This window comes from Ornithorhynchus anatinus, chromosome X1, assembly GCF_004115215.2.
Source record: "Ornithorhynchus anatinus isolate Pmale09 chromosome X1, mOrnAna1.pri.v4, whole genome shotgun sequence".
NCBI classification, from domain to species: Eukaryota; Metazoa; Chordata; class Mammalia; order Monotremata; family Ornithorhynchidae; genus Ornithorhynchus; species Ornithorhynchus anatinus.
Window position 1 is genome coordinate 48,921,247 of NC_041749.1, and position 23,078 is coordinate 48,944,324.

The 23,078-nt window shown below is 46.9% G+C and overlaps 1 protein-coding gene across 9 annotated transcripts in view; it reads right to left on the reverse strand.

Annotated features, from left to right (window-relative positions):
* The window catches only part of TMCC1 (transmembrane and coiled-coil domain family 1), a 280,809-nt gene that overhangs the window by 128,459 nt on the left and 129,272 nt on the right, over positions 1-23,078 (reverse strand). Inside the window, exon 1 of one of the 9 annotated variants that reach the window (XM_029050482.2) lies at positions 13,467-13,912. The exons of the other annotated variants lie outside the window; for them this stretch is intronic. Within the exon in view, the coding sequence (XP_028906315.1) occupies positions 13,467-13,505 (39 nt within the window). The 5' untranslated portion in view covers positions 13,506-13,912. Of the gene's footprint in view, positions 1-13,466; positions 13,913-23,078 lie in introns of those variants that run through there. 9 annotated transcript variants of the gene reach the window in all.

Genomic DNA, 23,078 nt, shown 5'->3' on the forward strand with positions numbered 1-23,078 from the left:
CGTTCAGAAGGCATGAGTCTCCTCCTCAAGAACCTTCAATGAGTACCCATTTCCCTCCATGTCAAACAGAAACGACTGTCCATTGGATTGATGATTCTCCCACGGGGTCTCCCCTCATCTTAATTATTATCAACAATAATAATGGTATTTGTTAAGTGCCGAGCACTGTACTAAGCATTGGGGTAAATACAAGATAACCTGGTGGGGGGCAGTCCCCGTCCTTCATGGGCCTCACTTTCTAAGTAGGAGGGAGGACATGTATTAAATTCGAAAACTGAGACACAGAGAAATGAAGCAAGTGAAGTGAAGCAAGATCACACAGGAGGCAAGTGGCGGAGCCAGGATTAGAAGCAGTGTGGCCTAGTGGAAAGCACTGGCCTGGGAGTCAGAGAACCTGGGTTCTAATCCTGGCTCCGCCATTGGTCTGCTGCGTGCCCTTGGGCAAATCACTTCGCTTCTCTGTGCCTCGATTTCCTCATCCGCAAAATAGGGATTAAGACTGTGAGCCCCATGTGGGACAGGGACTATGTCCAACCTGATTAGCTTATATGCAGTGCCTGGCACATAATAAGCACTCAACAACCCCCCTGAAAATAAATAAAGAGGGTCAAGTTGATGGTTCTTACTTTGCAGGCCTCAAAATACACAGAATCACAACTGCTTAGGCAATCGGGAAAGTGCCTGACCTTTCGACAAACTAACACTCTCACTCGACAACCCAAGAAATGCAGTTAAGAAATATTTAGTATGTGTGTCCCAGGAAGAACATGCATGTGTGTCAGAGGCTCTTCAGTTGGCTTTTTGCTACGCGGTCTGTCCACCGTAAAATTTGGTTTTCTCCTCATTTAGGGGTGAGGGGAAGCACAGGAGGTGTGGAGGGGGAAAGAGGAAAAAAGAGCGGGGAGAAGAATTCCATTTTTCAGCCAAATGTTCACCCCAGCAGCTGCAAGAGAGGAAGATGGAAATTTGTTCACATAATTTAATGGCTTCAGGGACTAACGGGGAAATTCTGCAATCCCACCTAGGCCACATTCCTCAAAACATGCTACACAAGCCTCGCTCGTTCAGCTCTTTGCGCGGCACATTCTCTGCCAAGACAGACAAGCTGGATCTTGAAGCCGCCATATGGACACACACCCACACACAAACTTCCATCTCAAAAAGGTCACAGTCTGAGCTCAAAAATATTGATCTTTGTTCACCTACTCATTTTTCTTGGTCTGCCAAACTCAGAGCTCAGATTCTGCCTTTTAATATATTCTCAGTCAGCATACATATAAGGAGTTAAAACTTTAATAGTTCCCAGAAAGTGACCAAATTGCTGATCTTCCGTTATAGGGTGGGCAACAGCCTTAAGGTACTTGCTCACTGAACATCAGAGGGGGGGACATTTCATTCGGACACCTCAGAAGAACCTCCGGTGGTTTGTCCATCCACTTCTGCATCAAACAGAAATTCCTTACCGTAAGCTTTAAAGCACTCAATCACCTTGTCCCCTCCTATCTTGCCTTGCTGCTCTCCAGTCCATACACCGCCCTCTTCTAAGGCCAACCTACTCACTGTACCTCGATTTCATCTATCTCGCTGCTGACCTCTCCCCCACATCCTGCCTCTGGTCCGGAACGCCGTCCCTCTTTGTATCCGACAATTACTTGCCCCACCTTCAAAGCCTTATTGAAGACACATCTCCAAGAGGCCTTCCCTGACTAAGCCCTCATTTCCTCTTCTCCCACTCCCTTCTACATCATCCTTGCACTTGGATTTGTTCCAATAACAACTAACATATCCCTCCCCCACGGCCCCACAGCACTTACCTACATATCTGTAATTTAATTTATTTACATTGTCTGCCTCCCCCTCTAGACTGTAAGCTCATTGTGGGAAGAAAACACTTCTACCAACTCTGTTATACGGTACTCCCCCAAATGCTTAGTACAGTGCTCTGCATACAGTAAGCACTCAAATGCTATTGACTGCTCAGAGTAAGGTTCACATGGGAACGCAGAAGACGGAAAGCCACAGATAGTGCAGTTTTCCAAGGTTTCAAGGCGTGAGCGATCTACGGCCAGGTCGCAGAAATATTTCCACGGTAGCCAGCGTAGCTTTCATTTTTCCACTGAAAGCTCTTCACATAAATTCAGTGTTGGCCAAAGTTTTTGGAACCCCAGGCCCAGTGACTGAAGGGTTTTATTCACAGAGCACCAGATGCTCTAACACAGAGAAAGCACTGCAGGAGAAGAGGAGAGTTCGGGTTCCACGGCCTATTTCAGTCCAAGTTTCATAATCTGTTCAAGTCTTGGGCTTCTTTGTCTGATTGTATGTTAGAGACAAAATTCATAGGGGTGGGGGGAGCAGATTTTCTAATATGGGCAGGGAACACAGGTAATTTGGCTTCTGTTGTTCTCTCCCAAGCGATCAGTCCAGTTTTGCACTCAAAAGACATTTAAAAAATATCATCGGTTAACTGAGAAAAACATTTTGCGATCAATTCAGACCTCTCCCCCATCTCTGTCAGAAGGAAGTCAGTATGACTCTTAGCAGCCTGGCTTTAACCCATAGTGAGTAGAACAATCAACTCAGCTGAAAACCATGTACATATTCAGTGGTGATGATCATGTCCTGCGGAGCCAGAGACTATTTTTTGGTGGCTCTGCTTCCTCGGTATGTGTCATATTGTGTGTGTGTGTGTGTGTAGCCTCAAATTAGAATGCTCACCCATGCTTGTATTCCATGATGTTCTCAGTTTTCTTTTTCCTAGAAAGGTCTTGGAGGCTGCAGTGATTAGGTGCTATATTCACATGGGGCAAAGCATAAGCTCATTTCACAAAAGGCAAATTCCTATTTGAGGATCGTGATGCTTAATCCCAGGAACCTGGATCACATCTCAAACAGGATTTGAAAAATCACAAGGCCAAGAACGCTATTCTTGATCCTCTTAAGCACTTCAAAGTATTTTTTTTTTTTTTATCAACCAGCATACCTGGGGGCAGAAACATCTTGAAAAACTTTGAGATCTTTGAGAGTGCTACCGTTAACTGAGCAGGAGAAAAAACAGTCAATGTCTGCTAAAATTCAGAAGCCAACCAACCGACCATCAAGATGTTCCAGTATGAATTCACCTAAACTCAATAGTGGTTCAATGAATTTAAAGCAGGGGGATAAGGTTGACCATGACTTAACACTCCCTTACAGAGGCTAAAGAACTGCCCTGGAGAGATAGCTTCAGATAAAGTCTACGCACTTTTAAAAACTTGCCTGGCCAACATTCAAAAACATTTTAACCTCATCACCTGGGCCACCTCTTCAATATGGCAAAAATGAGGGAATTGCCTTGGGCTCCAGACCTGAGGGGGCCTCTTAGTGCACGTCTCAGAGCCTCAGAGGGAATGGAAGCAGCAGTTCTGGGAAACTCTATCTTCTAGCCCAACTAGCTTGCCCCTCCTTCTAGGAAGTTTCACACCGTAACACACCTCCTCTCCCCTCCAGACCACAAGAAGTTGGTTATGGTGGTGCTATATTCATTCAATAGTATTTATTGAGCACTTACTATGTGCAGAGCACCGTACTAAGAGCTTGGAACGTACAATTCGGCAACAGATAGAGACAATCCCTGCTCATTGACGGGCTTACAGTCTAATCGGGGGAGACAGACAAAAACAATAGCAATAAATAGAATCAAGGGGATGTACATCTCATTAACAAAATAAATACGGTAATAAAAATATATGCAAATGAGCACAGTTCTGAGGGGAGGGGAAGGGAGAGGGGGAGGAGCAGAGGGATGGGGGAAAGGGGGCTTAGCTGAGGGGAGGTGGGGGGGGGCAGAGAGGCAGCAGAGGGAGCAGAGGGAAAAGGGGAAGCTCAGTCTGGGAAGGCCTCTTGGAGGAGGTGAGCTCTCAGTAGGGCTTTGAAGAGGGGAAGAGAGTTAGTTTGGTGGAGGTGAGGGAGCACCACACCACATATCTCGCCAGCATAGAAATATCCCTGCTTAACATGCACGGGAGAGGGTGGGGAGAGAAAGAGAGCAAGTGAAAGATGCAGTGAGCAAGAGACAGAAAGACAGAGACAGAGAGAGACAGAGAGCTCCAGTTGTGCCCCTGTGGGGAGGAGAAAAGGGGGGAGGGAGCGAGAGGGAAGGGGGGAGGGAGCGAGAGGGGAGGGGGGAGAAGCGATTGAGTAGCAACAAGTGACGTTCTTTGGGGCTTGAAGATAATACTGATGGTAGAAATTTTCCCCTAATAATAATGACGCCATTTATTAAGGTCTTACTATATGCTAAGCACTGGGGTGGATACAAGAAAATCAGATGACACAATCTCCATCCCAGATGGAGCTCCAAATTCAAGAGGGAGAGCAGGTAATTTTTTCTCATTTTACAGAAGAGAGAACTGAGGTGAGCCCTATGTGGGACAGGGACTGTGTCCAACCTGATCGTCCCACATCTACCCTAGCGCTTTGGCACAAAGTAAGCACTGGATACCATAAGTGTTATTATGACTGAAGTGCCAAGAGGTTAAGTCACTGGCCCAAGGTCACACAGCAGGACAATGGCAGAGGGGAGACAACTCAAGTCTCCTGATTATCAGATTCTTTCCACTAGGCCATGCTGCCTCGCTATCCTAATATGCCAGGCTGGCTGAACCGACGTACCTTTTCCACACCACGTGCATGCAATATATTGCCCCATTTACCAAATGCAGGGCCTGGTATCATTTTTGATTCGGCCCACGGCGCTGTAATCTACTTCAACCTTCTGCCTCATCTCTAATTGCCACATGCCAGACTGGTCTGTCAGCTGAATGATCTGGCTGTTTACAGTTATGCCAGATTATCTGAGGTTTTACTGCATTAGAAACTTCAAAACATGTGTTCTGTCCTCCTTGCTTACGCCCCCGCCCCCCAACAGCTTTGGAAGCCCCCGTCCTGCTCAGTGAAGGTTCCGTGTGCTGAGCTTTGATATGTTGGGGGATTCACTTTCAGGTTCTCAGTGTTTATTATCCCCCTTTTAGACTGTAAATTCATTATGTGCCTCCTAAATCTGTTGGATTGTACTCTCCCAAGCACTTAATACAGGGCTCTGCACATAATAAGCACTCAATACACATCATTGATTATCAGGTCTTGCTAAATGTAGCACAGGGGTTACCCTGCCAGAACTCTTCTAGAAGCCTAGACCGTAGACTCTACACGTTGAGTTCCTTCTGGGCAGGGAACGTGCCTATCAGCTCTGTTATACTGTACTCTCCCAAGCGCTTAGTACGGGGCTCTCCACACAGGAAGCACTCAATAAATACCACCGATCGATTGAAGTCAGATGTGGCACCAGTAGTAAGTCTAGGTTTCAGAGCTACAAGGAAATCTGAATGCTACCAGTGTTCTGAAGAGGGGTTTCGCTAGCAGTTGGTGGCCACCCATGTTCACGCCAGATTCTGTTTCCCAAAGGGCCCACTCTGCTTTTCTGGATGCCTAAAGGGGAAAGATCCTGAAAAAAGACCCCGGCCCCAACACTTGTCTGCTCTGTGATCTTGAGGAAGTCGCTTAAATTCTCTGTGCCTCAGTTACCTCATCTGTAAAATTGGGACCGAGACTGTCTGCCCTATGTGGGACAGGGACTGTGTCCAGCCTGATTAACTCGCATCTCCCTCAGTGCTTAGCACAGTATCTGGCACATAGTAAGCACTTAAATACCACAGAAGAAGTCAGTCTCAGCAAGCGGTAGCATTACTGCTCTTCCTTTCAAAAAGTATTTGGTAGTTGGTGATTTTGGTGCTCCAAAGCGAAGAGCTTACCGACTGCTGCCCCGATCAGATGTAGATTTTCATCCTCTTGCCAGGTATGCTTGCGCTTACTAAGAGGCTTCAAAATTTCCCTAGATATCTGATCAGATAAGCCATGGGGGTTGCCGCAGAAAGGGGGGTTTGGGCGACCGTGGGGTCTGCATCCTGATGCCCGGGCTACTTATGAAATTTAGTTACCATCAGTAGTTACCGTTTTTGAAGGTGTGGGGGGAGGAAAGGAGAAAACTTTCCGGGGGCCAGACCCAGCACCTCTGGGTCTTGGATACCTTAGAGGAAGTGGCTCTTACAAATAAAGTTATGGCTGACTGTTCAGCATGGCCCCCCATTCAATTACCATCACTGGGGCCCCAACACCTCAGTGCAAGTCCATCACTGGTCACCACCCTCAAATCTGTCGCCACCAGAGGCAAAGCTATTGGCTAAATCCTGAGATTCCTTTCACCCTTCATGCTCCACCTTGCACTCTGCTCTCCCAAGCTCAGCTCCCTGGGGCTGGCTCTCACCTCGACCGGCTGGGACCTCTTCGTTCACATGTCCCAAAGGATAATGGAGGGGAAGGGATGAAGGGAGAGGAAATCCATGTGGTACTTTTCAGTTACTTGGTCATCGTGTCCAGAATTGGAAAATATCAATTTACGCCTAAGCCTACGGAAAAACGTAGGCCTCATCACACCCACACTTTCAAGGCACACATTAAATACGAATCCTGGGATACGTCTGGACTTCACCACGTGTTTGATACAATCCACTGTGTTCAGCGGGCCCTCAAAATACCCTTACTACTAAAATACATCTGCCAGTACACGAAAAACATGGGTGCTTCAGCCACGAGTCATTACGTTCAACTTACTAGACCACCAACTGTTAAGTAAATGAGTAGTTGGGTGGATTTTTCCTATCTCAAGGAGCTTTTCTTGAAAGTATGCATGGCTGATCTAATCCTGGCCTTGAGTTAAGGGTAGAGGCCACTATGGCTCAGGAACACTCAGAGGTAAGAACCACTTGGGGATCATTCGGACACTCTGTTCTTTGTTCACAGGCTAATAATAATAATAATAATAATAATGTTGGTATTTATTAAGCGCTTACTATGTGCCGAGCACTGTTCTAAGTGCTGGGGTAGACACAGGGGAATCAGGTTGTCCCACGTGGGGCTCACAGTCTTAATCCCCATTTTACAGATGAGGGAACTGAAGCACAGAGAAGTTAAGTGACTTGCCCACAGTCACACAGCCGACAAGTGGCAGAGCTGGGATTCGAACTCATGAGCCCTGACTCCAAAGCCCGTGCTCTTTCCATTGAGCCACGCTGCTTCTCAAAGGCTACCTTTGGGGTCTACGATACTCTTGCCAAGGCTTCAGGATGATCTTTCTCATGAAACTGGCAAGACAGAAATGAATTCAGCTTGTCCATGCTATCACAAAGTATGTTCCATTTGCTTTGCTTTGTTCAAATGTTTTACGCTTTCCTAAGGGATCTGGTTACAGTCGTTATTTACAGTGGTATTAGGTCCCATCTAACCTAGTGCGTCAAAAGAAAGAAAATCCTTTTTTCCATTCATTTCTCAGTGTAAATCAAAGCCGATCGGAGCTGAATTTAATGTTTCAGTGGGTAAGAGGAGTCTAGAGTCTAGGTACTGGATACAATAACCTGTCTTTGTCCATTACATTTATAGAACATATTTAAATGGCTTATTGAATTTTTTTCCAGTTGAAGTCTACCACTGTAACACGATCATCTATATACCCAGGACAGAGTCAAATTAGAAACACGTTGGCTGAATGACTAAAGGAAAAGTTCAAATTTCATATAAAGCTCTAATTTTTTATATATATATGTATATGAATGTATATATGCACATATATAAAAATCAGAGTTTGCAATATGTAACTTGTATTGAAGCTTCTGTTTGTTTACCATTTATTAATTTCTTTGGTGATTTTCCTCCATCTTTTTATATTTCTTTGTTCTATCCCAATGAGTAAGATGAATTTGGAGCACCTAAGACCGTTGTGAAGAAACATCACTTTTCCTCTGAAGGTGAACTCTGGGCTTAGTGAATTCACAAATACAAACCTAATCACAGAAAGAGCATGCTTCTTGTCAGGGTTACGTAGTTTCAAACTGGGCTATAATGGACATTGATGGGTGTCATCTACTCCAACACGCCTTCAACCCTCCAATTAACAGAATTCAATTCCTTCTTCAAAATAAAAAACGGCACTAACATCCCACTAATATTTAATAAAGAGGCCTCTCTCATTCAACCGAAGAACACCAGTTCTTCCCTGCCTTTCCGGATCGTTTATTTCGACAACACACCGAAACCCAGAATGCTCATCTGTAGCAGAAGTTTGTCGAAAGTGCAGATCATCCCGGATACATTTCTACGCTCTGGTGTGCTATGCCACCAATGGGGAAAAAAAACCACAAAACCTTGGTTCCCACATGAGGGCCAAAGTCCTGGTTAAGTGATGATTTGGGGGCAAGGCCATTACATCTGACCTATGGCCCCTAAAAGCAATTTTCTGGTGAGGGGGGAAAAATAAACAACTATTTGGGTAGGTCTCAGGTCTCCTTGGCATAGGAGCATGAAGGCTCCAGGGGCATCCTCTGAGCTCACCTTTGGGCAAATAGCCATTTTATCGTATGGCTTTTCAAAACTTATATGAATCAAGACTGACCCAGATACTGCAGTCCTTTGTATTTGATGCTGGTAATTATCGGACTGTCTAATAATATCCCATTGTCCTCGTGGTGCATTTATCTCTGGGGAGCTCAAAGTACTTTCGATTTGAAAACTTAATTAAGTCTAATTAGATGGTGTGTTTGTGCTATTATCCTCATTTTCAGATAAGGACCCAGTCACAGAGATATCGAGCCTAACTAGCATAGGTCCACCGGGTCAAAAAGACATCAGGCTGGTGGCTAAAATAAATTCCAATCTGGGAATATGAGAACTTGACTAGAAATGAAACTCCTGGTCAACAGCACTAGTACTCAAGTCTTCAGGCCACTGAATACCCTCATTAGCTAGACAATTAAGACAATGGGAAAAATGGAAAAGGAAAGGAAATGGAGGGGAGGCTGGTGTCGGAGAATTTTTGAACTGGTCCACTAGGCTTGGTTAAGTGATGAATCTACTAAGCAATGAGTTGGACAAGGATGCCCTCCAACCCCCACCCCTCAGTTCTCTGTTCTTAGTCACCAGACCATTTAAGCACCTGCTGGACTGATCTTGCTCATCTGCTATGAAAAAGGCCTATCTTTTACTCTGGAAATTTTCAGAGAAATAAAATACAAGGGGGAAAGAAAATTAACCAACCCCAAATCAAGTGACACCCAGATAGAAAATAGATTAGTGAAATACAAGATTTCTGTGTCACCGCCAGGAGTTCATGAATTTGGTTTGACTTAATCCACACAGCTGGGGTGGGGTGGGGGGAAGGAGTTGTGAACAGGGAAAGGAGATCTGATTGAGATTGGGGCCTAATGTAAGCAAGCTGCTTAGGGAAATGTGAAGAAGCAGGAATGTAAATCCCAGGTTGGAAGCACTCTCCCAAGTTCAGGTTATTGGGATTAAGGGAGTAATGTTACTCCGGAGAGAAAGGAGAATAGCATTTCACTCAGAAATCGGGATCAATTTCAAGTACATTTTGGCAACACACTCTTAGGTTTCACTAAAAAAGCTTCAAGACAGTGAAATAAACCCCTTCCTCCCCAGATGTGTGTGTAACCCTCTCAGCTTTAAACCAGAAAATCCTTCATCTGGCAAGACCTTCTGTCGAGAGTCCCATCCAAAGATGTTTCCATTCCTAAAACAACTTTGTAGAAACTCTACACACATGCACGCACTGCCCCCTTCCCCCCACCGCCACACAAACACAATGAATCTTTTGTGGAAAGTAGGAATTCTTTACAAGTTCATTTTAGGTCTTCATTTAATGCAGGTACATACGGTTTAATGATATTTCACCAGATAAGGAAATCAACGTCACGACAAACACTTAATCCCAAAGTGACCTCTTACTAGCCCAAAGCCAAGCAATATCATTATGAGGGCACAATCTACTTGCTTAGCTTGCCTCTTGCACTGGAGAGGGCCATGCTACAGTTCAATAGCTACTGGAGCTGTTTAGGACAGATTTCTCTCAAGATGTCATATTTCTTTGTTCCTGTAATTTACCCAGGTAATTGCACGGAGAAAGGTCAGAGCAAATAATGGTGAGCAGACTCGACACTGCATCCTTCTAAATGAGAAGTTATCGTACAGACATAACGTTGAGACATTTGCCCTGCTTTGCGCTCCTATTGGAAGAGAGATGAGAAGGGGAAAAACAACAACAACAAAAAAACCTTTTTGCTTTGTGGCTATTTCTGAGAATCAACACAGATGTGGGAAGGAAACCCAGTACAGGGAGGGGTTTTGGAAATGACAGACAGCACAAGCATAGAAGATGGCCCAGACTTTAATGTCTCTGCAAAGAAGGGGCTCAGCAAGTTTTCCTTTTTCCAATAACTCAGTTGCTGGAGCACCCTGAAAACAGCATCGACTGCCAGTAAATGCCGTTGTTACTATAAGCGAGTCGACGGCTCCAAATGGTCCCGAGGTTTCAAATACAGCCATTTCTGTCAAAAATACATTGGTTGTGTTCTCGAAAAAAACCTCTGTATTATGGGGAAGTTGCATTATAACCACCATGGATTCAATGGGAATTGGTGGCCTAGCGGGGTCGGAAGATTCAATTAAACCATGATGAATCACATTTTTCAATATGAATTTCTATACTTCTAGGTGCAACACTAGCAGAATGCTTTACACCCTTATCCCTCAGTATTATTTTACTGTATCAAATACTGTAAAGTTGGCATAAACACAGGGAACCGGCACGGTAGAATACACTAAAGCTGAGGCAGAGGCAAAGAAATGGAGCAGCGTTTACAGCTTGATCAAAGCCTTGCACGTGGACATAACTGTCCCTTGCTCTACCAAATCTACCTGTGCCAACTTGTGGATCACACTGTGCCCAGAACACACTCGTGCTGTGGGAAAAATGTTGTTCCCTAATACCTGCATGGCATGATATCCAAATCATGAAATGAAATCACTTGCTAGAGCAGAAAACAGTACATATTTGTCATTCTTCTCTTGATACTTGTCAACAGAAGTTGAAGTTGATTTCGACTGACCTTTTCAACTTGAGAAGTAGCGTGAAGTAGGGGAAACCGGCATGGGGCTGGGAGTCACGGGACCCAGGTCCTAGTTCCAGCTCTGCTACTGACCTGTGTGACCTTGGGCTACTCACTTAACCTCGGTGTTTCAATTCCCTCATCTGAAAAATGGGGACACGATACCCGCTCTCCCCGCCTCTTAGATTGTGAGCCTCGTGTGGGACAGAGACTGCTGTGAATCTGATTATCTTCTATCTTCCCCAACGCTTAGCGCGTAGTAAACTCTGGATAAATGTCAGTCTACAAGAACTGAATATCCTCAAAGGCCAGCATATTCCTACAATACTCAATTTCTCTTCCAGAGTGAGATTTTCTCCAGAGATGCACCCTGTCGTTCAAATAAATATTACTCACTGTTCGATTTGCTAACTACATATTCACACTTGTGTATGTATATGCGTAGCCTTACACCCTCACTTTTGCCCTATCCCCTATTTTAACATCTGTCTTCCCCTATAGATTGAGTTACTTGTGAGCAAGGAACATGGCTATCAACTTTGCTGTATTCTCTTCCAAGCATCTAGTAGAGTGCTCTGCACACACTAAGCACTCAATAAATACCATTGAGTGTTACAGTCTGTATACATACACCAGCTATTCATTTGTTCTCAGCTCACTGCTTGATCAAACTTTCCACGAATCAGTCACTGCATTTCTGTTGCCAATTTCACTTATATTATTGTAACATGATCCATTCTGTTTCTTTCTTTTCCTGAACTGCTCACTCCCCCCCCCCCCCCCCCCCCCCCCCCCCCGACTCCACTTTGTCTTTCAGTTTCCATACACGCTGAGCCTTGTAAATTAGTTTAAAAGGATCTTTAAATGTGATTTCCAGTGGGCACGTTATGACAAGAGCCAGAAGCTAAGCTGTACTATGGCAAGGGGGGCGGCGAGAAAGGGGCTGGGTAGAAGGTTAATGCTCTTTAAAAATATATATATACACACCTGTCCAATATCTACAATTGTCCCTGCCCATACTTGACAGGAGAAACATGCTCCCAATTGTGCCTGATCTGTATTTTCCCAACCTATTTTACAGGCATGGTTACCCAAATTCACAAATTCTTTGAGATTTAAATATAAAAAAAAGGGGGGACAGAGGTACCAAAATTTCTATCTAATGAAGTATCTTCTGACTTGCATTCGGCTATTTCACACATCGCAACGTAGTGGCTGAAAGTGTCACTTTGCCCTTTTAAAGGCCGGCTGGACATCTTATGCCTTACCACCCACTCGAAACACCTGTGAACGGGATATTTTCACTTCAGAGAGAGAACCCAGCCGTACTTCTTTGTATTTACTGGGAAATCTGCAGGCACAGCTCCTGGGATGGAAAAATGTCTAGGACTACCGAGCTCTTACTCCATGAAAGAGTTGTCCTTCAGTTTGAAGATGATGCTGGGGGTAGTAACGCATTTCAGGATTTAACAATTCCAACATCTAGGGAGGCAGAGAATGCCAGGTGAATGACAACACCTGAATATTTTCCCCGATGCCTGTCTACAGGGAATCAACTATGACATATTTTGGTTGCAGCGGCTGCATTCTCGAAAGAGGACTATAGGTGTAAAATGTGCAGTCAATTCCAACCAAACATCTTTCCACATTGGCTTCTTTCTGAACTGAAAAAAAAGTGTAATTGAAGAGACAGAATTTGGGAACAATCCTTACCTAAAGGGTGCTTCACATGCTCGTTTCACTACCGGTCTGATCTCGAAACAAATCTCCGCTCCCTCCTCCCCCCTCAAAAGATATACATGTAAATTTCTTTTTTCATTCAAAACTATATACAAATTCAGTCTCTGTGCCATTCTGCTTCAATCTCCCACTTATCATGGCTTTCACACACACAGAGTCATTTAAGCTGGCATTTCTCAAAGCAACTCCGCTTCTTTACATTTGCATACAGTTCTGGCTTATAGATATCCTGCTCTTTTTCCACATTCCCCAGGAAGCTTTTCAGTTGCTTTCTCCCAGTTAAAACTCAAATACAGCACAATGCATACTGTTCCAATATCTTTGAAGATTGTCTCGTCTTGGCCCTCGTACTGCCAAGATAATTATTCTATATTCACTTCACCCCCCTCCCCCACCACATCCGTCACCCCAACTATCAAACACAAACACACAGTTTTGGAAATTAGACTACAGGAGAAAGTTACAGCCTCCCACAAATCCACACTGACAGTTTCTGCTTTGGAGGAACAAAACCTGGGCTGGCCAGTGCAGAGTCAGCCTTAAACCTTTGTGTCTGTGAGATGAAAGAACAAAAGGCAGAGCGCCCTCCTCTACACATGCTTCCCCCCGCCCCCCAACACCCCCGACCTCTCTATGAACAGAGACTTTGCAGAACTGGTCAAAGAAAAAAGAAATCTTACTGTAGAGAGGCAGAGCTCTTGCTCAAAAGAAAACCACAAAACTGCCGATGCAACCCACCTTGGATAGCTGCCTCTTGAGGCTAAAGCGTTGAACCATGGTCACCCTCTCCTTCCAGACAAAGCAATCCACGAGGGGAAGGAGGGGAAAATTTTGACAGCTTCTTACAACAGTCTGAGGTGAAACATTCTGAGGTCTGTCAGAGGAGATGTCCAAGGAATTTCCCTGGTAGTCTTAGCAAACTTAGAAGCACTTCATTGTTCTGTGAAGAGATACTGCAAAACCTACAGCCAGGGGGTGGTGGGGGGAGAGCGAGGGAGGGGAAAAAAGGAGGAAGGGAGGGGCAGAATCCTGGAGCTGCTCACCCAGTGCCAAGCTCTCTTAGCACTTCCTGTGAGTCAGCTGTGAGGGGTCCAGACAGATGACCACCTAGCTGAGTATACTGCCGGGGTACCACCTGAGCCTCAGGAGGGGCTGGCCGGCCACCCTGGTGTTAAGGTGGGGGAGGGGGAGTTCATTAAGCATCTGCCTGGAGAAAAGATGTTAACGGGTAACCACACAACTCCTCCAAGCACCCAAACCTCAAGCTCCTCCCTATTGTGGGTGTCGGCTTAGAAAAGCAACACCCCCCGCCCCCCCCCCCTTCCTCCTCCTCAGGCAAACCAAAGGGTGAAATGTTTTTAATGAAGGGGGTGGGGTGGGGTGTGTGTGTGTGAAAGAGACATCGACTGTACATGCTTTGCTAAGAGGAAGAAAAGTCGCTCCCAGCTGGGCTGAGCAGCTGTAAGGCTTTGTCTGACAATTGGCTGAGCTTTTCCCCTTATTCACCGGGAATGAATGCCAGGTGCAGAGAAGCATGCTCTGGTGGCGACTTCGACTTTGTTTAAGAAGCTAAATAAATATAAGCTGCCTCCTGAGGTGTCTGCTTGGCTCTCTGGAGCAATTAATGGGTAGAACAGCTCACAGAGAACAGGGGTAGAGAAATCGAGAAAATTACAATTTAAAAAATTAGAGAAGCAGTGTGGCTTAGGGGCAAGAGCCCGGGTTTGGGAGTCAGAGGACGTGGGTTCCAATCCCGGCTCCGCCACTCGTCTGCTGTGTGACCTCGGGCAAGTCACTTCAGTTACCTCATCTGGAAAATAGGGATTAAAAGTGTGAGCCCCTCGTGGGACAACCTGATTACCCTGTATCTTCCCCAGCGATTAAAACAGTGCTTGGCACATAGGAAGCGCTTAAAAAATACCGTAATTATTATTATCGTTATTATTATTATCCTCACTACAACCGCCTGGGCATCATTGTAGGTATTAAAAACCTAGCAATTCCCCACCTCTTCCTTTCTCTTCACCTATTCCAAACAACTCAATCTAGATTTATGTCACTTCACCCCACCCGAGACCACGCTCACACCAAGGTTTCCAATAGGTTCCTTCACCTAGTGGCCTCTCTTCTAATTACCACCAGTGGCATTTAGTGAACTCTTAGCGTGTGCACAGCAGTGTATTAGGCGTTTGGGAGAGTACGACACAACAGAGTTTGCAGACACGTTCCTTGCCCACAATGAGTTTACAGTCTAGAGGGGGAGATGGACATTATTATAAACGAATAACATATAATGTTTATATTTTATAATCCTCCTCGTCTTGTCTTTTCTGCTGCTCGCAACAGAGGTGACCCCTCCCCGCCCCCCAACCCTCTCCATTTTAGGTTTACGGACATGGGGTGAGACAGGCAGAAAGTGGCTCCAAATCCATAATCCCAAACTCCTCACCACCGGAGGCAGTTCCTCAAAGTGCAGTGCTTCCCCCCTCCTTTCCCCTCCATCGACACCATGGGCAAGCCTTGCTCCCTACCGCTGGAGTTCTAAGGTCCCTGGGACAACAGCTGAAGCTCCCGTGTCTCATCCCCAGAAAGAAGCCTGCCTTCCCAATCATTTGGAGGCTGGGATAGTTGGGACTGTTGTGTGCACAGCACTGTACCAAGCGCTTGGGAGAGTACAATATAACAACAGACACATTCCTGCTCACAACAAACTCACAGTCTAGAGGGGGTGACAGACACTGATATAAATAAATAAATAGATTAAATAAATAGATAAATAAATGACGAACCATTCCACAATGGGTGCCTGTAAAGATAGTCCTTGCCGAGCTGACAGGGTCGCCGCATCCAGGGCCTGTCTGTTTGCAAGACTGCCTTCTGCCATTTTTCAGTTAAGCAGAGCCACCTCTCTCCTGTCTGTTGATCACCAGGATGGCCCTTCCGCTATGGTGGCCTGCCAACATGAGACTGGTGTTCGAGGCTGCGTTTCACTGGACCGCAGCTCCTCAGAAAAGTGAGGACAGCTCCAGCCATGTCACACAAAATGAAGAAATCCTCAGCGGAAGGCGATATCATCAATACTCCCTTGAACGCACCCTCAGCTCTCGTTGATGTGGCTCTATAATGCGGAGAGAGGCTAAGACCATGTAAATATATGGCATTTATTCCAAATATTGAGGAAGGTACTACTGTAGCCATGAAAAAATAGCAAAGCACCCGAACCTAGTGGCTTTACTTGCAGGAGTCTACAAACGCAGAGAAGCAGCGTGGCCTAGTGGATGGATCATGGGCCTGGAAGTCAGAAGGACCTGGGATCTAATCCTGTCTCTGCCACTTGTCTGCTGGGTGACCTTGGGCAAGTCACTTCACTTCTCTGGACCTCAGTTACCTCATCTGTAAAATGGAGCTTAAGACTGTGAGCCCCACGAGGGGCAAGGGCTGTGTCCAACAGGGTTCTAGCTTTTCGGTCAGTACTTTCAGCCTCACTCTTCCTAGGTTTTTAAGAAGATATAAGAGCTTCTGAGGGGGGCTGAAAAGATCCCAAAAAAACTCGCCCCACTCCCAAGACCCATCTCCCTTTTTCCCCACTAAAGCTCCATCCCTTTCCCTCTCTACACTCAAAACGTAAAGTTGGTCCCTTTCACTGACCTAATCAGCAGTAAAACCGTACACTAGAAATGGCTAAATCAGTTTGGTTGCCCTGTGAAACTCGAGATTGCTCCAGGATGGTGAGATTGGATGGGTCGGAGCTGAGGAGGCATCTGGTCTGACCCATTCTCCATTGCCAAGGGGGGTAAAAGTCTGCCCAGTCCTCTACAAGGTATTCTGTGCAACCATGATTACTGATTACTGAGGGGATTAGTGTCATTTATTGCGTGTTGACTTACGTGCCGAGGACTTGGCGAGATGTTCTCGTAAATACTAGATGCTCTACCTGCGGAGATCTGGCCTTTAAGATGGCCGTTAGGGAACTGGTGACAATAAATTGGGGAGACCTGATCAGAAATCTATTGCGTGGCCCTATATCGATCCACCAAAACAATGGTATTCATTGAGCGATTACTGAGTGCAGAAGCACTTATACCAAGGACTTGGAAGAGTACAATACAGAGTTGGTAGACATGTTCCCTACCCACGAGGAGCTTACAGTCTAGAGGGGGAGACCATAAATAAATTAGGCATATGTACAGAACTGTTGTGGGGGGGGGAGCGAGTAGCAGGTGCTTAAAGGGCACAGGTGATGCAGAAAGGACAGCGAGTAGGGGAAAAGAGGGCTTAGTCATCAGGGAAGGCCTCTTGGAGGAAGATGGGCTTCTAATAGGGCTTTGAAGGTAGGGAAGAGTGATGGTCTGTCATATAGGAAGGGGGAGGGAGTTCCAGGCCAGAGGGAGGATGTGGGCAAGGGGTTGGTAGCAAGCTAGATGGGATCAAGATTCAGGGAGTAGGTTGGTGGTAGTGGAGAGAAGTACGTGGTATATGTAAGGAGGATTTTTCAGAACTCTATTTTCAGGGGAATGTAGTGTTCAGATTCTACATGTCTAAAACAGTGCTTAGAAAAGTGCTCAGCGCTTAGAACAGTTCTCGGCACACAGTGAGCACTTACCAAATACCATAATTACTGTTTCATTTATTTCAGAAAATTATCAACCATTGCAGCCTTCTGTCGTGCTAGAATATGCTTCCGATCTTCTGGGAACCTCTTTCAATTCAAGAGGCTACAATAATAATCATCATAATAGTTACGGTATTTGTTAAGCGCTTACTAGGTGCCGGGCAATGAACTAAGTGCTGGTGTGGATACGAGCAGATCGGGTTGGACACCATCCCTGTCCCACGTGGGACTCGCAGTCTTAATCCCCATTTTACAGATGAGGTAACTGAGGCACAGAGAAGCAAAGTGACTTGCCCAAGGTCCCACAGGAGACAGCGGAGCTGGGATTAGAACCCATGACCCTCTGAAGCCCAGCTTTTAGAGCATCATCAAAAATCCTAGAGACTTCAAGAGGTGTTACATAAAGGTGATTTAGCCCTGGAGATACACCCATGAGAAGACCTGCAAATGACTGTAAATCACTCTACAGTCAGCCCAGCACAATGGACCCATAATAAGTCTGAAAGACTTTGAAGTAATCTACAGGAGGGGCAGACACCATGGAAACCCTAACACAAGACCAGATATTTTTCTTGTCACAGAATTCTGTTACCTAAGCAGCACACTGCTCAATGATTCAACCTTAGGTAAGGAAGGAGAAAACGGAATCGAGAAGGATGGCACATTCTCCGGGAGACTCCCGAACAACGTGGCAGCAAAACAGAATCCCAACTCAGAGTCTGCAGCCTGCAGGTAGTGTCCGATCTCCTCTGTGTCTGTGAGACCTGGACCCACCTCAGATGTCCCATACGACTCTTTGGGCGGTTCCCCTATCGTCACTTGAGGGCCACCACTCGACATCGTGCGGCAAGACGGGATTACAAAAAAGGAAATCCTGGAAGGGAGCAAGTCGTCGAGTTCGGAAGCTCTCCTTACCTCACGCTATTTTGCAGTTCCCACCCATCAAAGAGAACAGATAACAGAAAGACACTCAAATAGTGGCTGTACTAGTAATTGAACTGGGGCAACTGAAGGCATGTAGGACAGAATTCCACATAAGCACGGTACAGCACAACCTCAGCAACAGGAGAGTTGCCCTTCAGTTTGTAGATGAGGAGGCTAAACGCGAGACCGCATTCAATAGTGGGAGTGCCTTCTCGGGAGAGTAAATTTTGCACATAGTTCACGACACCACAGTAGGACAGCTTTTCTGCTATCTTGTCACTTAGGATGATATTCCTCAGCTTCCAAGGGTCAGTAGGCACTGCTGCCTCACCCTCAAAAATGGATCTTTCCTAGGATTTTATTTAGTGTTGGGAGAAGAGGAGGAGGAGGAGGAGGAGAGAGGTATATTCTATCACCACCTATTGAGCACTTGAGCTATTTTTGCAGTAGCGGTGACAGTCTGTTCTGAGTCGAAGCATCACGGCGTAGCGGAGAGATCACGGGCCTGGGAGTCGGAAGGTCATGGGTTCTAAACCTGGCTCTGCCACTTGCCTCTGTGTAAGACCTTGGGTAAGTCACTTCACTTCTCTGGGCCTCGGTGACCTCATCTGAAAAATGGGGGTTGAGACTGTGAGCCCCAAGTAGGACAGGGATTATGTCCAAACCGATCTGCTTGTATCCACCCCAACGCTTAGCACAATGTCTGGTACATACTAAGCGCTTAACAAATACCATGATTATTATTATAACTTTCTCGATTGGCCCTCTTGGGCCCAGAAGCAAGCACTGCGAAAAGTGGCGTGGCCTAGCGGAGAGAGCGTGGGTCCGGGTTCTAATCCAGCTCCGCCACTTGCCTGCTGTGTGAGACCTTGGGCAAGTCTCTTCACTTCTCTGTGCCTCAGCTCCCTCATCTGCAAAATGGGGATTCAAGACCGTGGGACAGGGATTGTGGACAACCCGGTTACCTCATACCTACCCCGGCACTTAGAACAGTGCCTGGTACACGGTAAGCGCTTAAACAAATACCACTATTGCTGCCAGTGCTATTGCTGGCAGGGAGAATCGGCGCGGTGTGGGGTCAAGGCGCAGAACGACTGAGACCTTATTGGCCGCTGACAACACTAAACCTCACCTATTCCTTAAGGCTTCGTTGACTAAGAGGTACGAGAATATGACGCGCTCTGGGTGCCTCATTATAAGCAGGGTACGTGTCTCCTAATTCTGTGTCTTGTACTCTCCCAAGCACTTAGAACAGCGTTCCGCACATAGTAAGCGCTCAGTAAACACCACTGATTGATTGCCCAAGGTCACTTGCCCAGTGCTTAGAACAGTGCTTGGCACACAGTAAGCGCTTAACAAATACCAACATTATTATTATTACTGCCAGTTTCTTGTGAAAACCCAAACCAAAGCAGACACCTAGAAACGCTAGAGCCAGAAGACAGCAGGAACACGAGGGCAGGCCAAAAGTTGACGAGAGCTATTGTTTCAGGGAATAGGGAGGAGTCACCAGGTGGCCACTTTTGAAAGCCCCTGGGCGGAGTTGGGCGGTCCAAACCCAGCAAGTGTCTCCTTGCAGGACCCCCCTCTGCCCCGCCAGCTGCCGCCCCGGTGCACGGAGGCTCTTCGAAAGGAAGTGCGTCCGTCACCCGGGATGATGACGATGATATCTGTTGAGCGCTTACTACGTGCCAGGCACTGTACTAAGCGCCGGGGGGCGCCGGGGGGACGACAAGCAAATCGGGTTGGACACAGTCCCTGTCCCATGCGGGGCTCACGGTCTTCATCCCCGTTTTCAGATGAGGGAACGGAGGCCCAGAGAAGTGAAGTGACTTGCCCAAGGTCACGCAGCAGACAAGCGGAGGAGCCGGCATTAGAACCCAAGACCCTCTGACCCTCTGACTCCCAGGCCCCGGCTCTAGCCACTACGCCATGCTAGCCCACGAGCCCCGCTCCGACGGGTGGTACAAGAAGCAGCGTGGCTTAGTGCAGAGAGCACGGGCTTGGGAGTCAGGTCGTGAGTTCTGATCCCGGCTCTGCCACTTATCAGCTGTGTGACTTTGAGCAAGTCACTTAACTTCTCTGTGCCTCAGTTACCTCATCTGTAAAACGGGGATTATGACTGTGAGCCCCACGTGGGACACCCTGATTACCCTGTATCTACCCCAGTGCCTAAAACAGTGCTTGGTACATAGTAAGCGCTTAATACCATATTATTATTATTATTATTACAGCCTCACGCCACACTGCCCTTTCGCCTCCTCACCGGACTGGCCCATCCACTCGAACTGCCATCCGCCTTTCTGGGCAGTGACTCTTCTCATCACCCAGTGCCCGGACCCGACGGGGGAGAGTACGGAAGCAACGGCTGCAGGCGGTAAAGGCGTGGGGGAGAGAGAGTTAAAAACCTAAAAGAAGTTAAAAACCCACTCTCTGCACCTTATCATGGAAGTCAGGAGTACCCCTTTCCTCGACCACACCAGTGGAAAAACATGGAAGAAGTGAGAGACAGCTTACACTGCCTGCTGCTCTCCTGTTACCTGGATCCAGTTTGTACCCTTTTGAGGGACACGCTCAGTCGTATTTATTGAGAGCTTACTGTTTGCAGAGCGCTGTACTAAACGCTTGGGAGAGTACGATTCTCTCGTACGATAACGTGGTAGACGCTTTCCCCGCCCACAACGAGCTCAGAGTCTAGCGTCTTCATCCTTGCACTCACTTCTGCTGTATCGGGTATGGGCAGAGGGGTTCGGTACGGAACCGTCCTCGTAGACAGTGGAGTGTGAAAGAAAAGGAGTGAAATAAGAGGGATAACCAGTGGAAAGACATAGAGGCTCAAAGTAAACCAAGCTTGAAAGTTTTAGGGGGCGGAGGGGTGCGCAGTCAATCGATTACCCCGCTGGCTGACTGAGCTGGGTTCAAAGTGGAGTTCCCGTCCAGATCCACCCCCCTTTCCTACACTGGTGAAATCCCACTTAACAAAGGCTGTCTGAACACGAACACAGCTACGCATTCTACTCTCCGATAGCCGGGAGGCACGGGGCAGGAGAATCGTGCTACCCCAGAAGTCTCCCCTCCCTGGGCCAAGCCAACGGAAAGACCTGGAGGTTGGAGAAAAAACCAAAGAGAGAGTTGGCTTACCCTGCTCGCTGCCCTCCCGCTGCCTGGATCTGGGTCTTGGGTTTCAGAAATGTGGCAGCATGGCTGAAAGCCAAGAGACAACTGCAGCAGACCGACCAACTTGGCAGGCTGTAATCAAGAAATGAGTGTCTCTTTTCAAGCAGAAACTTCACCGAGGTTGTGAGACAAATGGGCAGAAATGAAAAGGGCACCAGGTACTGCAAACCCACCAGAACGAGGGACAACTTTCGGGTGTGCACGGTGCAGTTGGCACCGACGGTCCTGCCGTGTAATTTGCAGTCCCGATCACACTTAAGCTTCAGCGACAACAGCAATATCTAGCAGGCGTGGCTATTTCTTTAAAACGTCCATCTTGCGCTTCTTGTTCGTATGCGCTCACTTTCAGTTCGACCTGTCTATGGTATTTACTGAGCGCTTACTATGTGCAGGGCACCGGACTAAGCGCTTACTCGCTGCTTGGGTTGCCTGCTATGGCCCATTCTCCTGATTGGGAGCACTGCCGCGGTGCCGGTGAGCAGTCTGCATTCCGGAACCTTGGTGATCTTATCCCCCGCCCCCCGGGTTGGTTGTTGATATGGTTGGTAGCCACACTTTCCACAAAAATATAGCCAAATCTTTATCTCCTGGGCACTAATCAAATCTGAATAACAACAGTGACAAGGTTGAGAAAAGAGCTTCCTCCTAGGAGATGGGAAGACGGACACGTTGCCTTCTGGAGGCAACTAATTTGCTCTACAAATTTATGACCCAGAGAAGAAATATCAATCAATGATATTCACAGAGTGCTTACCGTGGGCAGAGCACTCAGCGTGGCTTAGCGGAAAGAGCACGGGCCTGGGCGTCAGAAGGTCATGGCCCTTACTATCCTGGCTCTGCCACCTGTCTCCTGTGTGACCTCGGGCAAGTGACTTCACTTCTCTGGGCCCCAGTTACCTCATCTGTAATACGGGGATTCAGAGTGTGAGCTCTCTGTGGGACAGGGAATGACTACCTTGTATCTACCCCAGTGCTTAAAACAGTGCTTGGCACATAGTAAGCGCTTAACAAGCACCATAATTATTATTATTATAAGCACTGGGGAGACCATAATACAATAGAGCTCGTAGACAAGGCGCTTACAGTCTAGGTGAGACAGACATTAATTCATTGTCCCCTCCCCAACCTATATTCACGGATTCTGAGCCGCTCGAGGGATAGGGCCTAGAGGGATAGCTCTCATTCCCACCTTGATACTCTTTCCCAGCACTCACTGTGGTGCTGTGCGCCCAGAAGGTGCTTAATCAGTTCTATAATTACCACAACATTACAGATCGGGGAAATGGCAGAGAATCAAGAGATGTATTTTATAAGTGCCACGGCTGGGGTGAGTTGCAAAGTGCTTAAAGGGTGCAGATCTGAGTGCACAGGTGTCACAGGGAGGAGGGAAACGAGGGAAGGCCTCTTGGAGGAGATGTGACTGTGGGACAACTTCATCACCTTGTATCCCCCCAGCACTTAGAACCGTGCTTTGCACATAGTAAGCGCTTAGAAATACCATCACCATTATTATTATTATTATGTGATTCTAGTACGGCTGCGAAGGAGGGAAGAGTGGTGGTCTGTCAGATATGAAGGGGAAGCGGTGTGGCTTAGTGGCAAGAGCCTGGGCCTGGGAGTCAGAAAGACCTGGATTC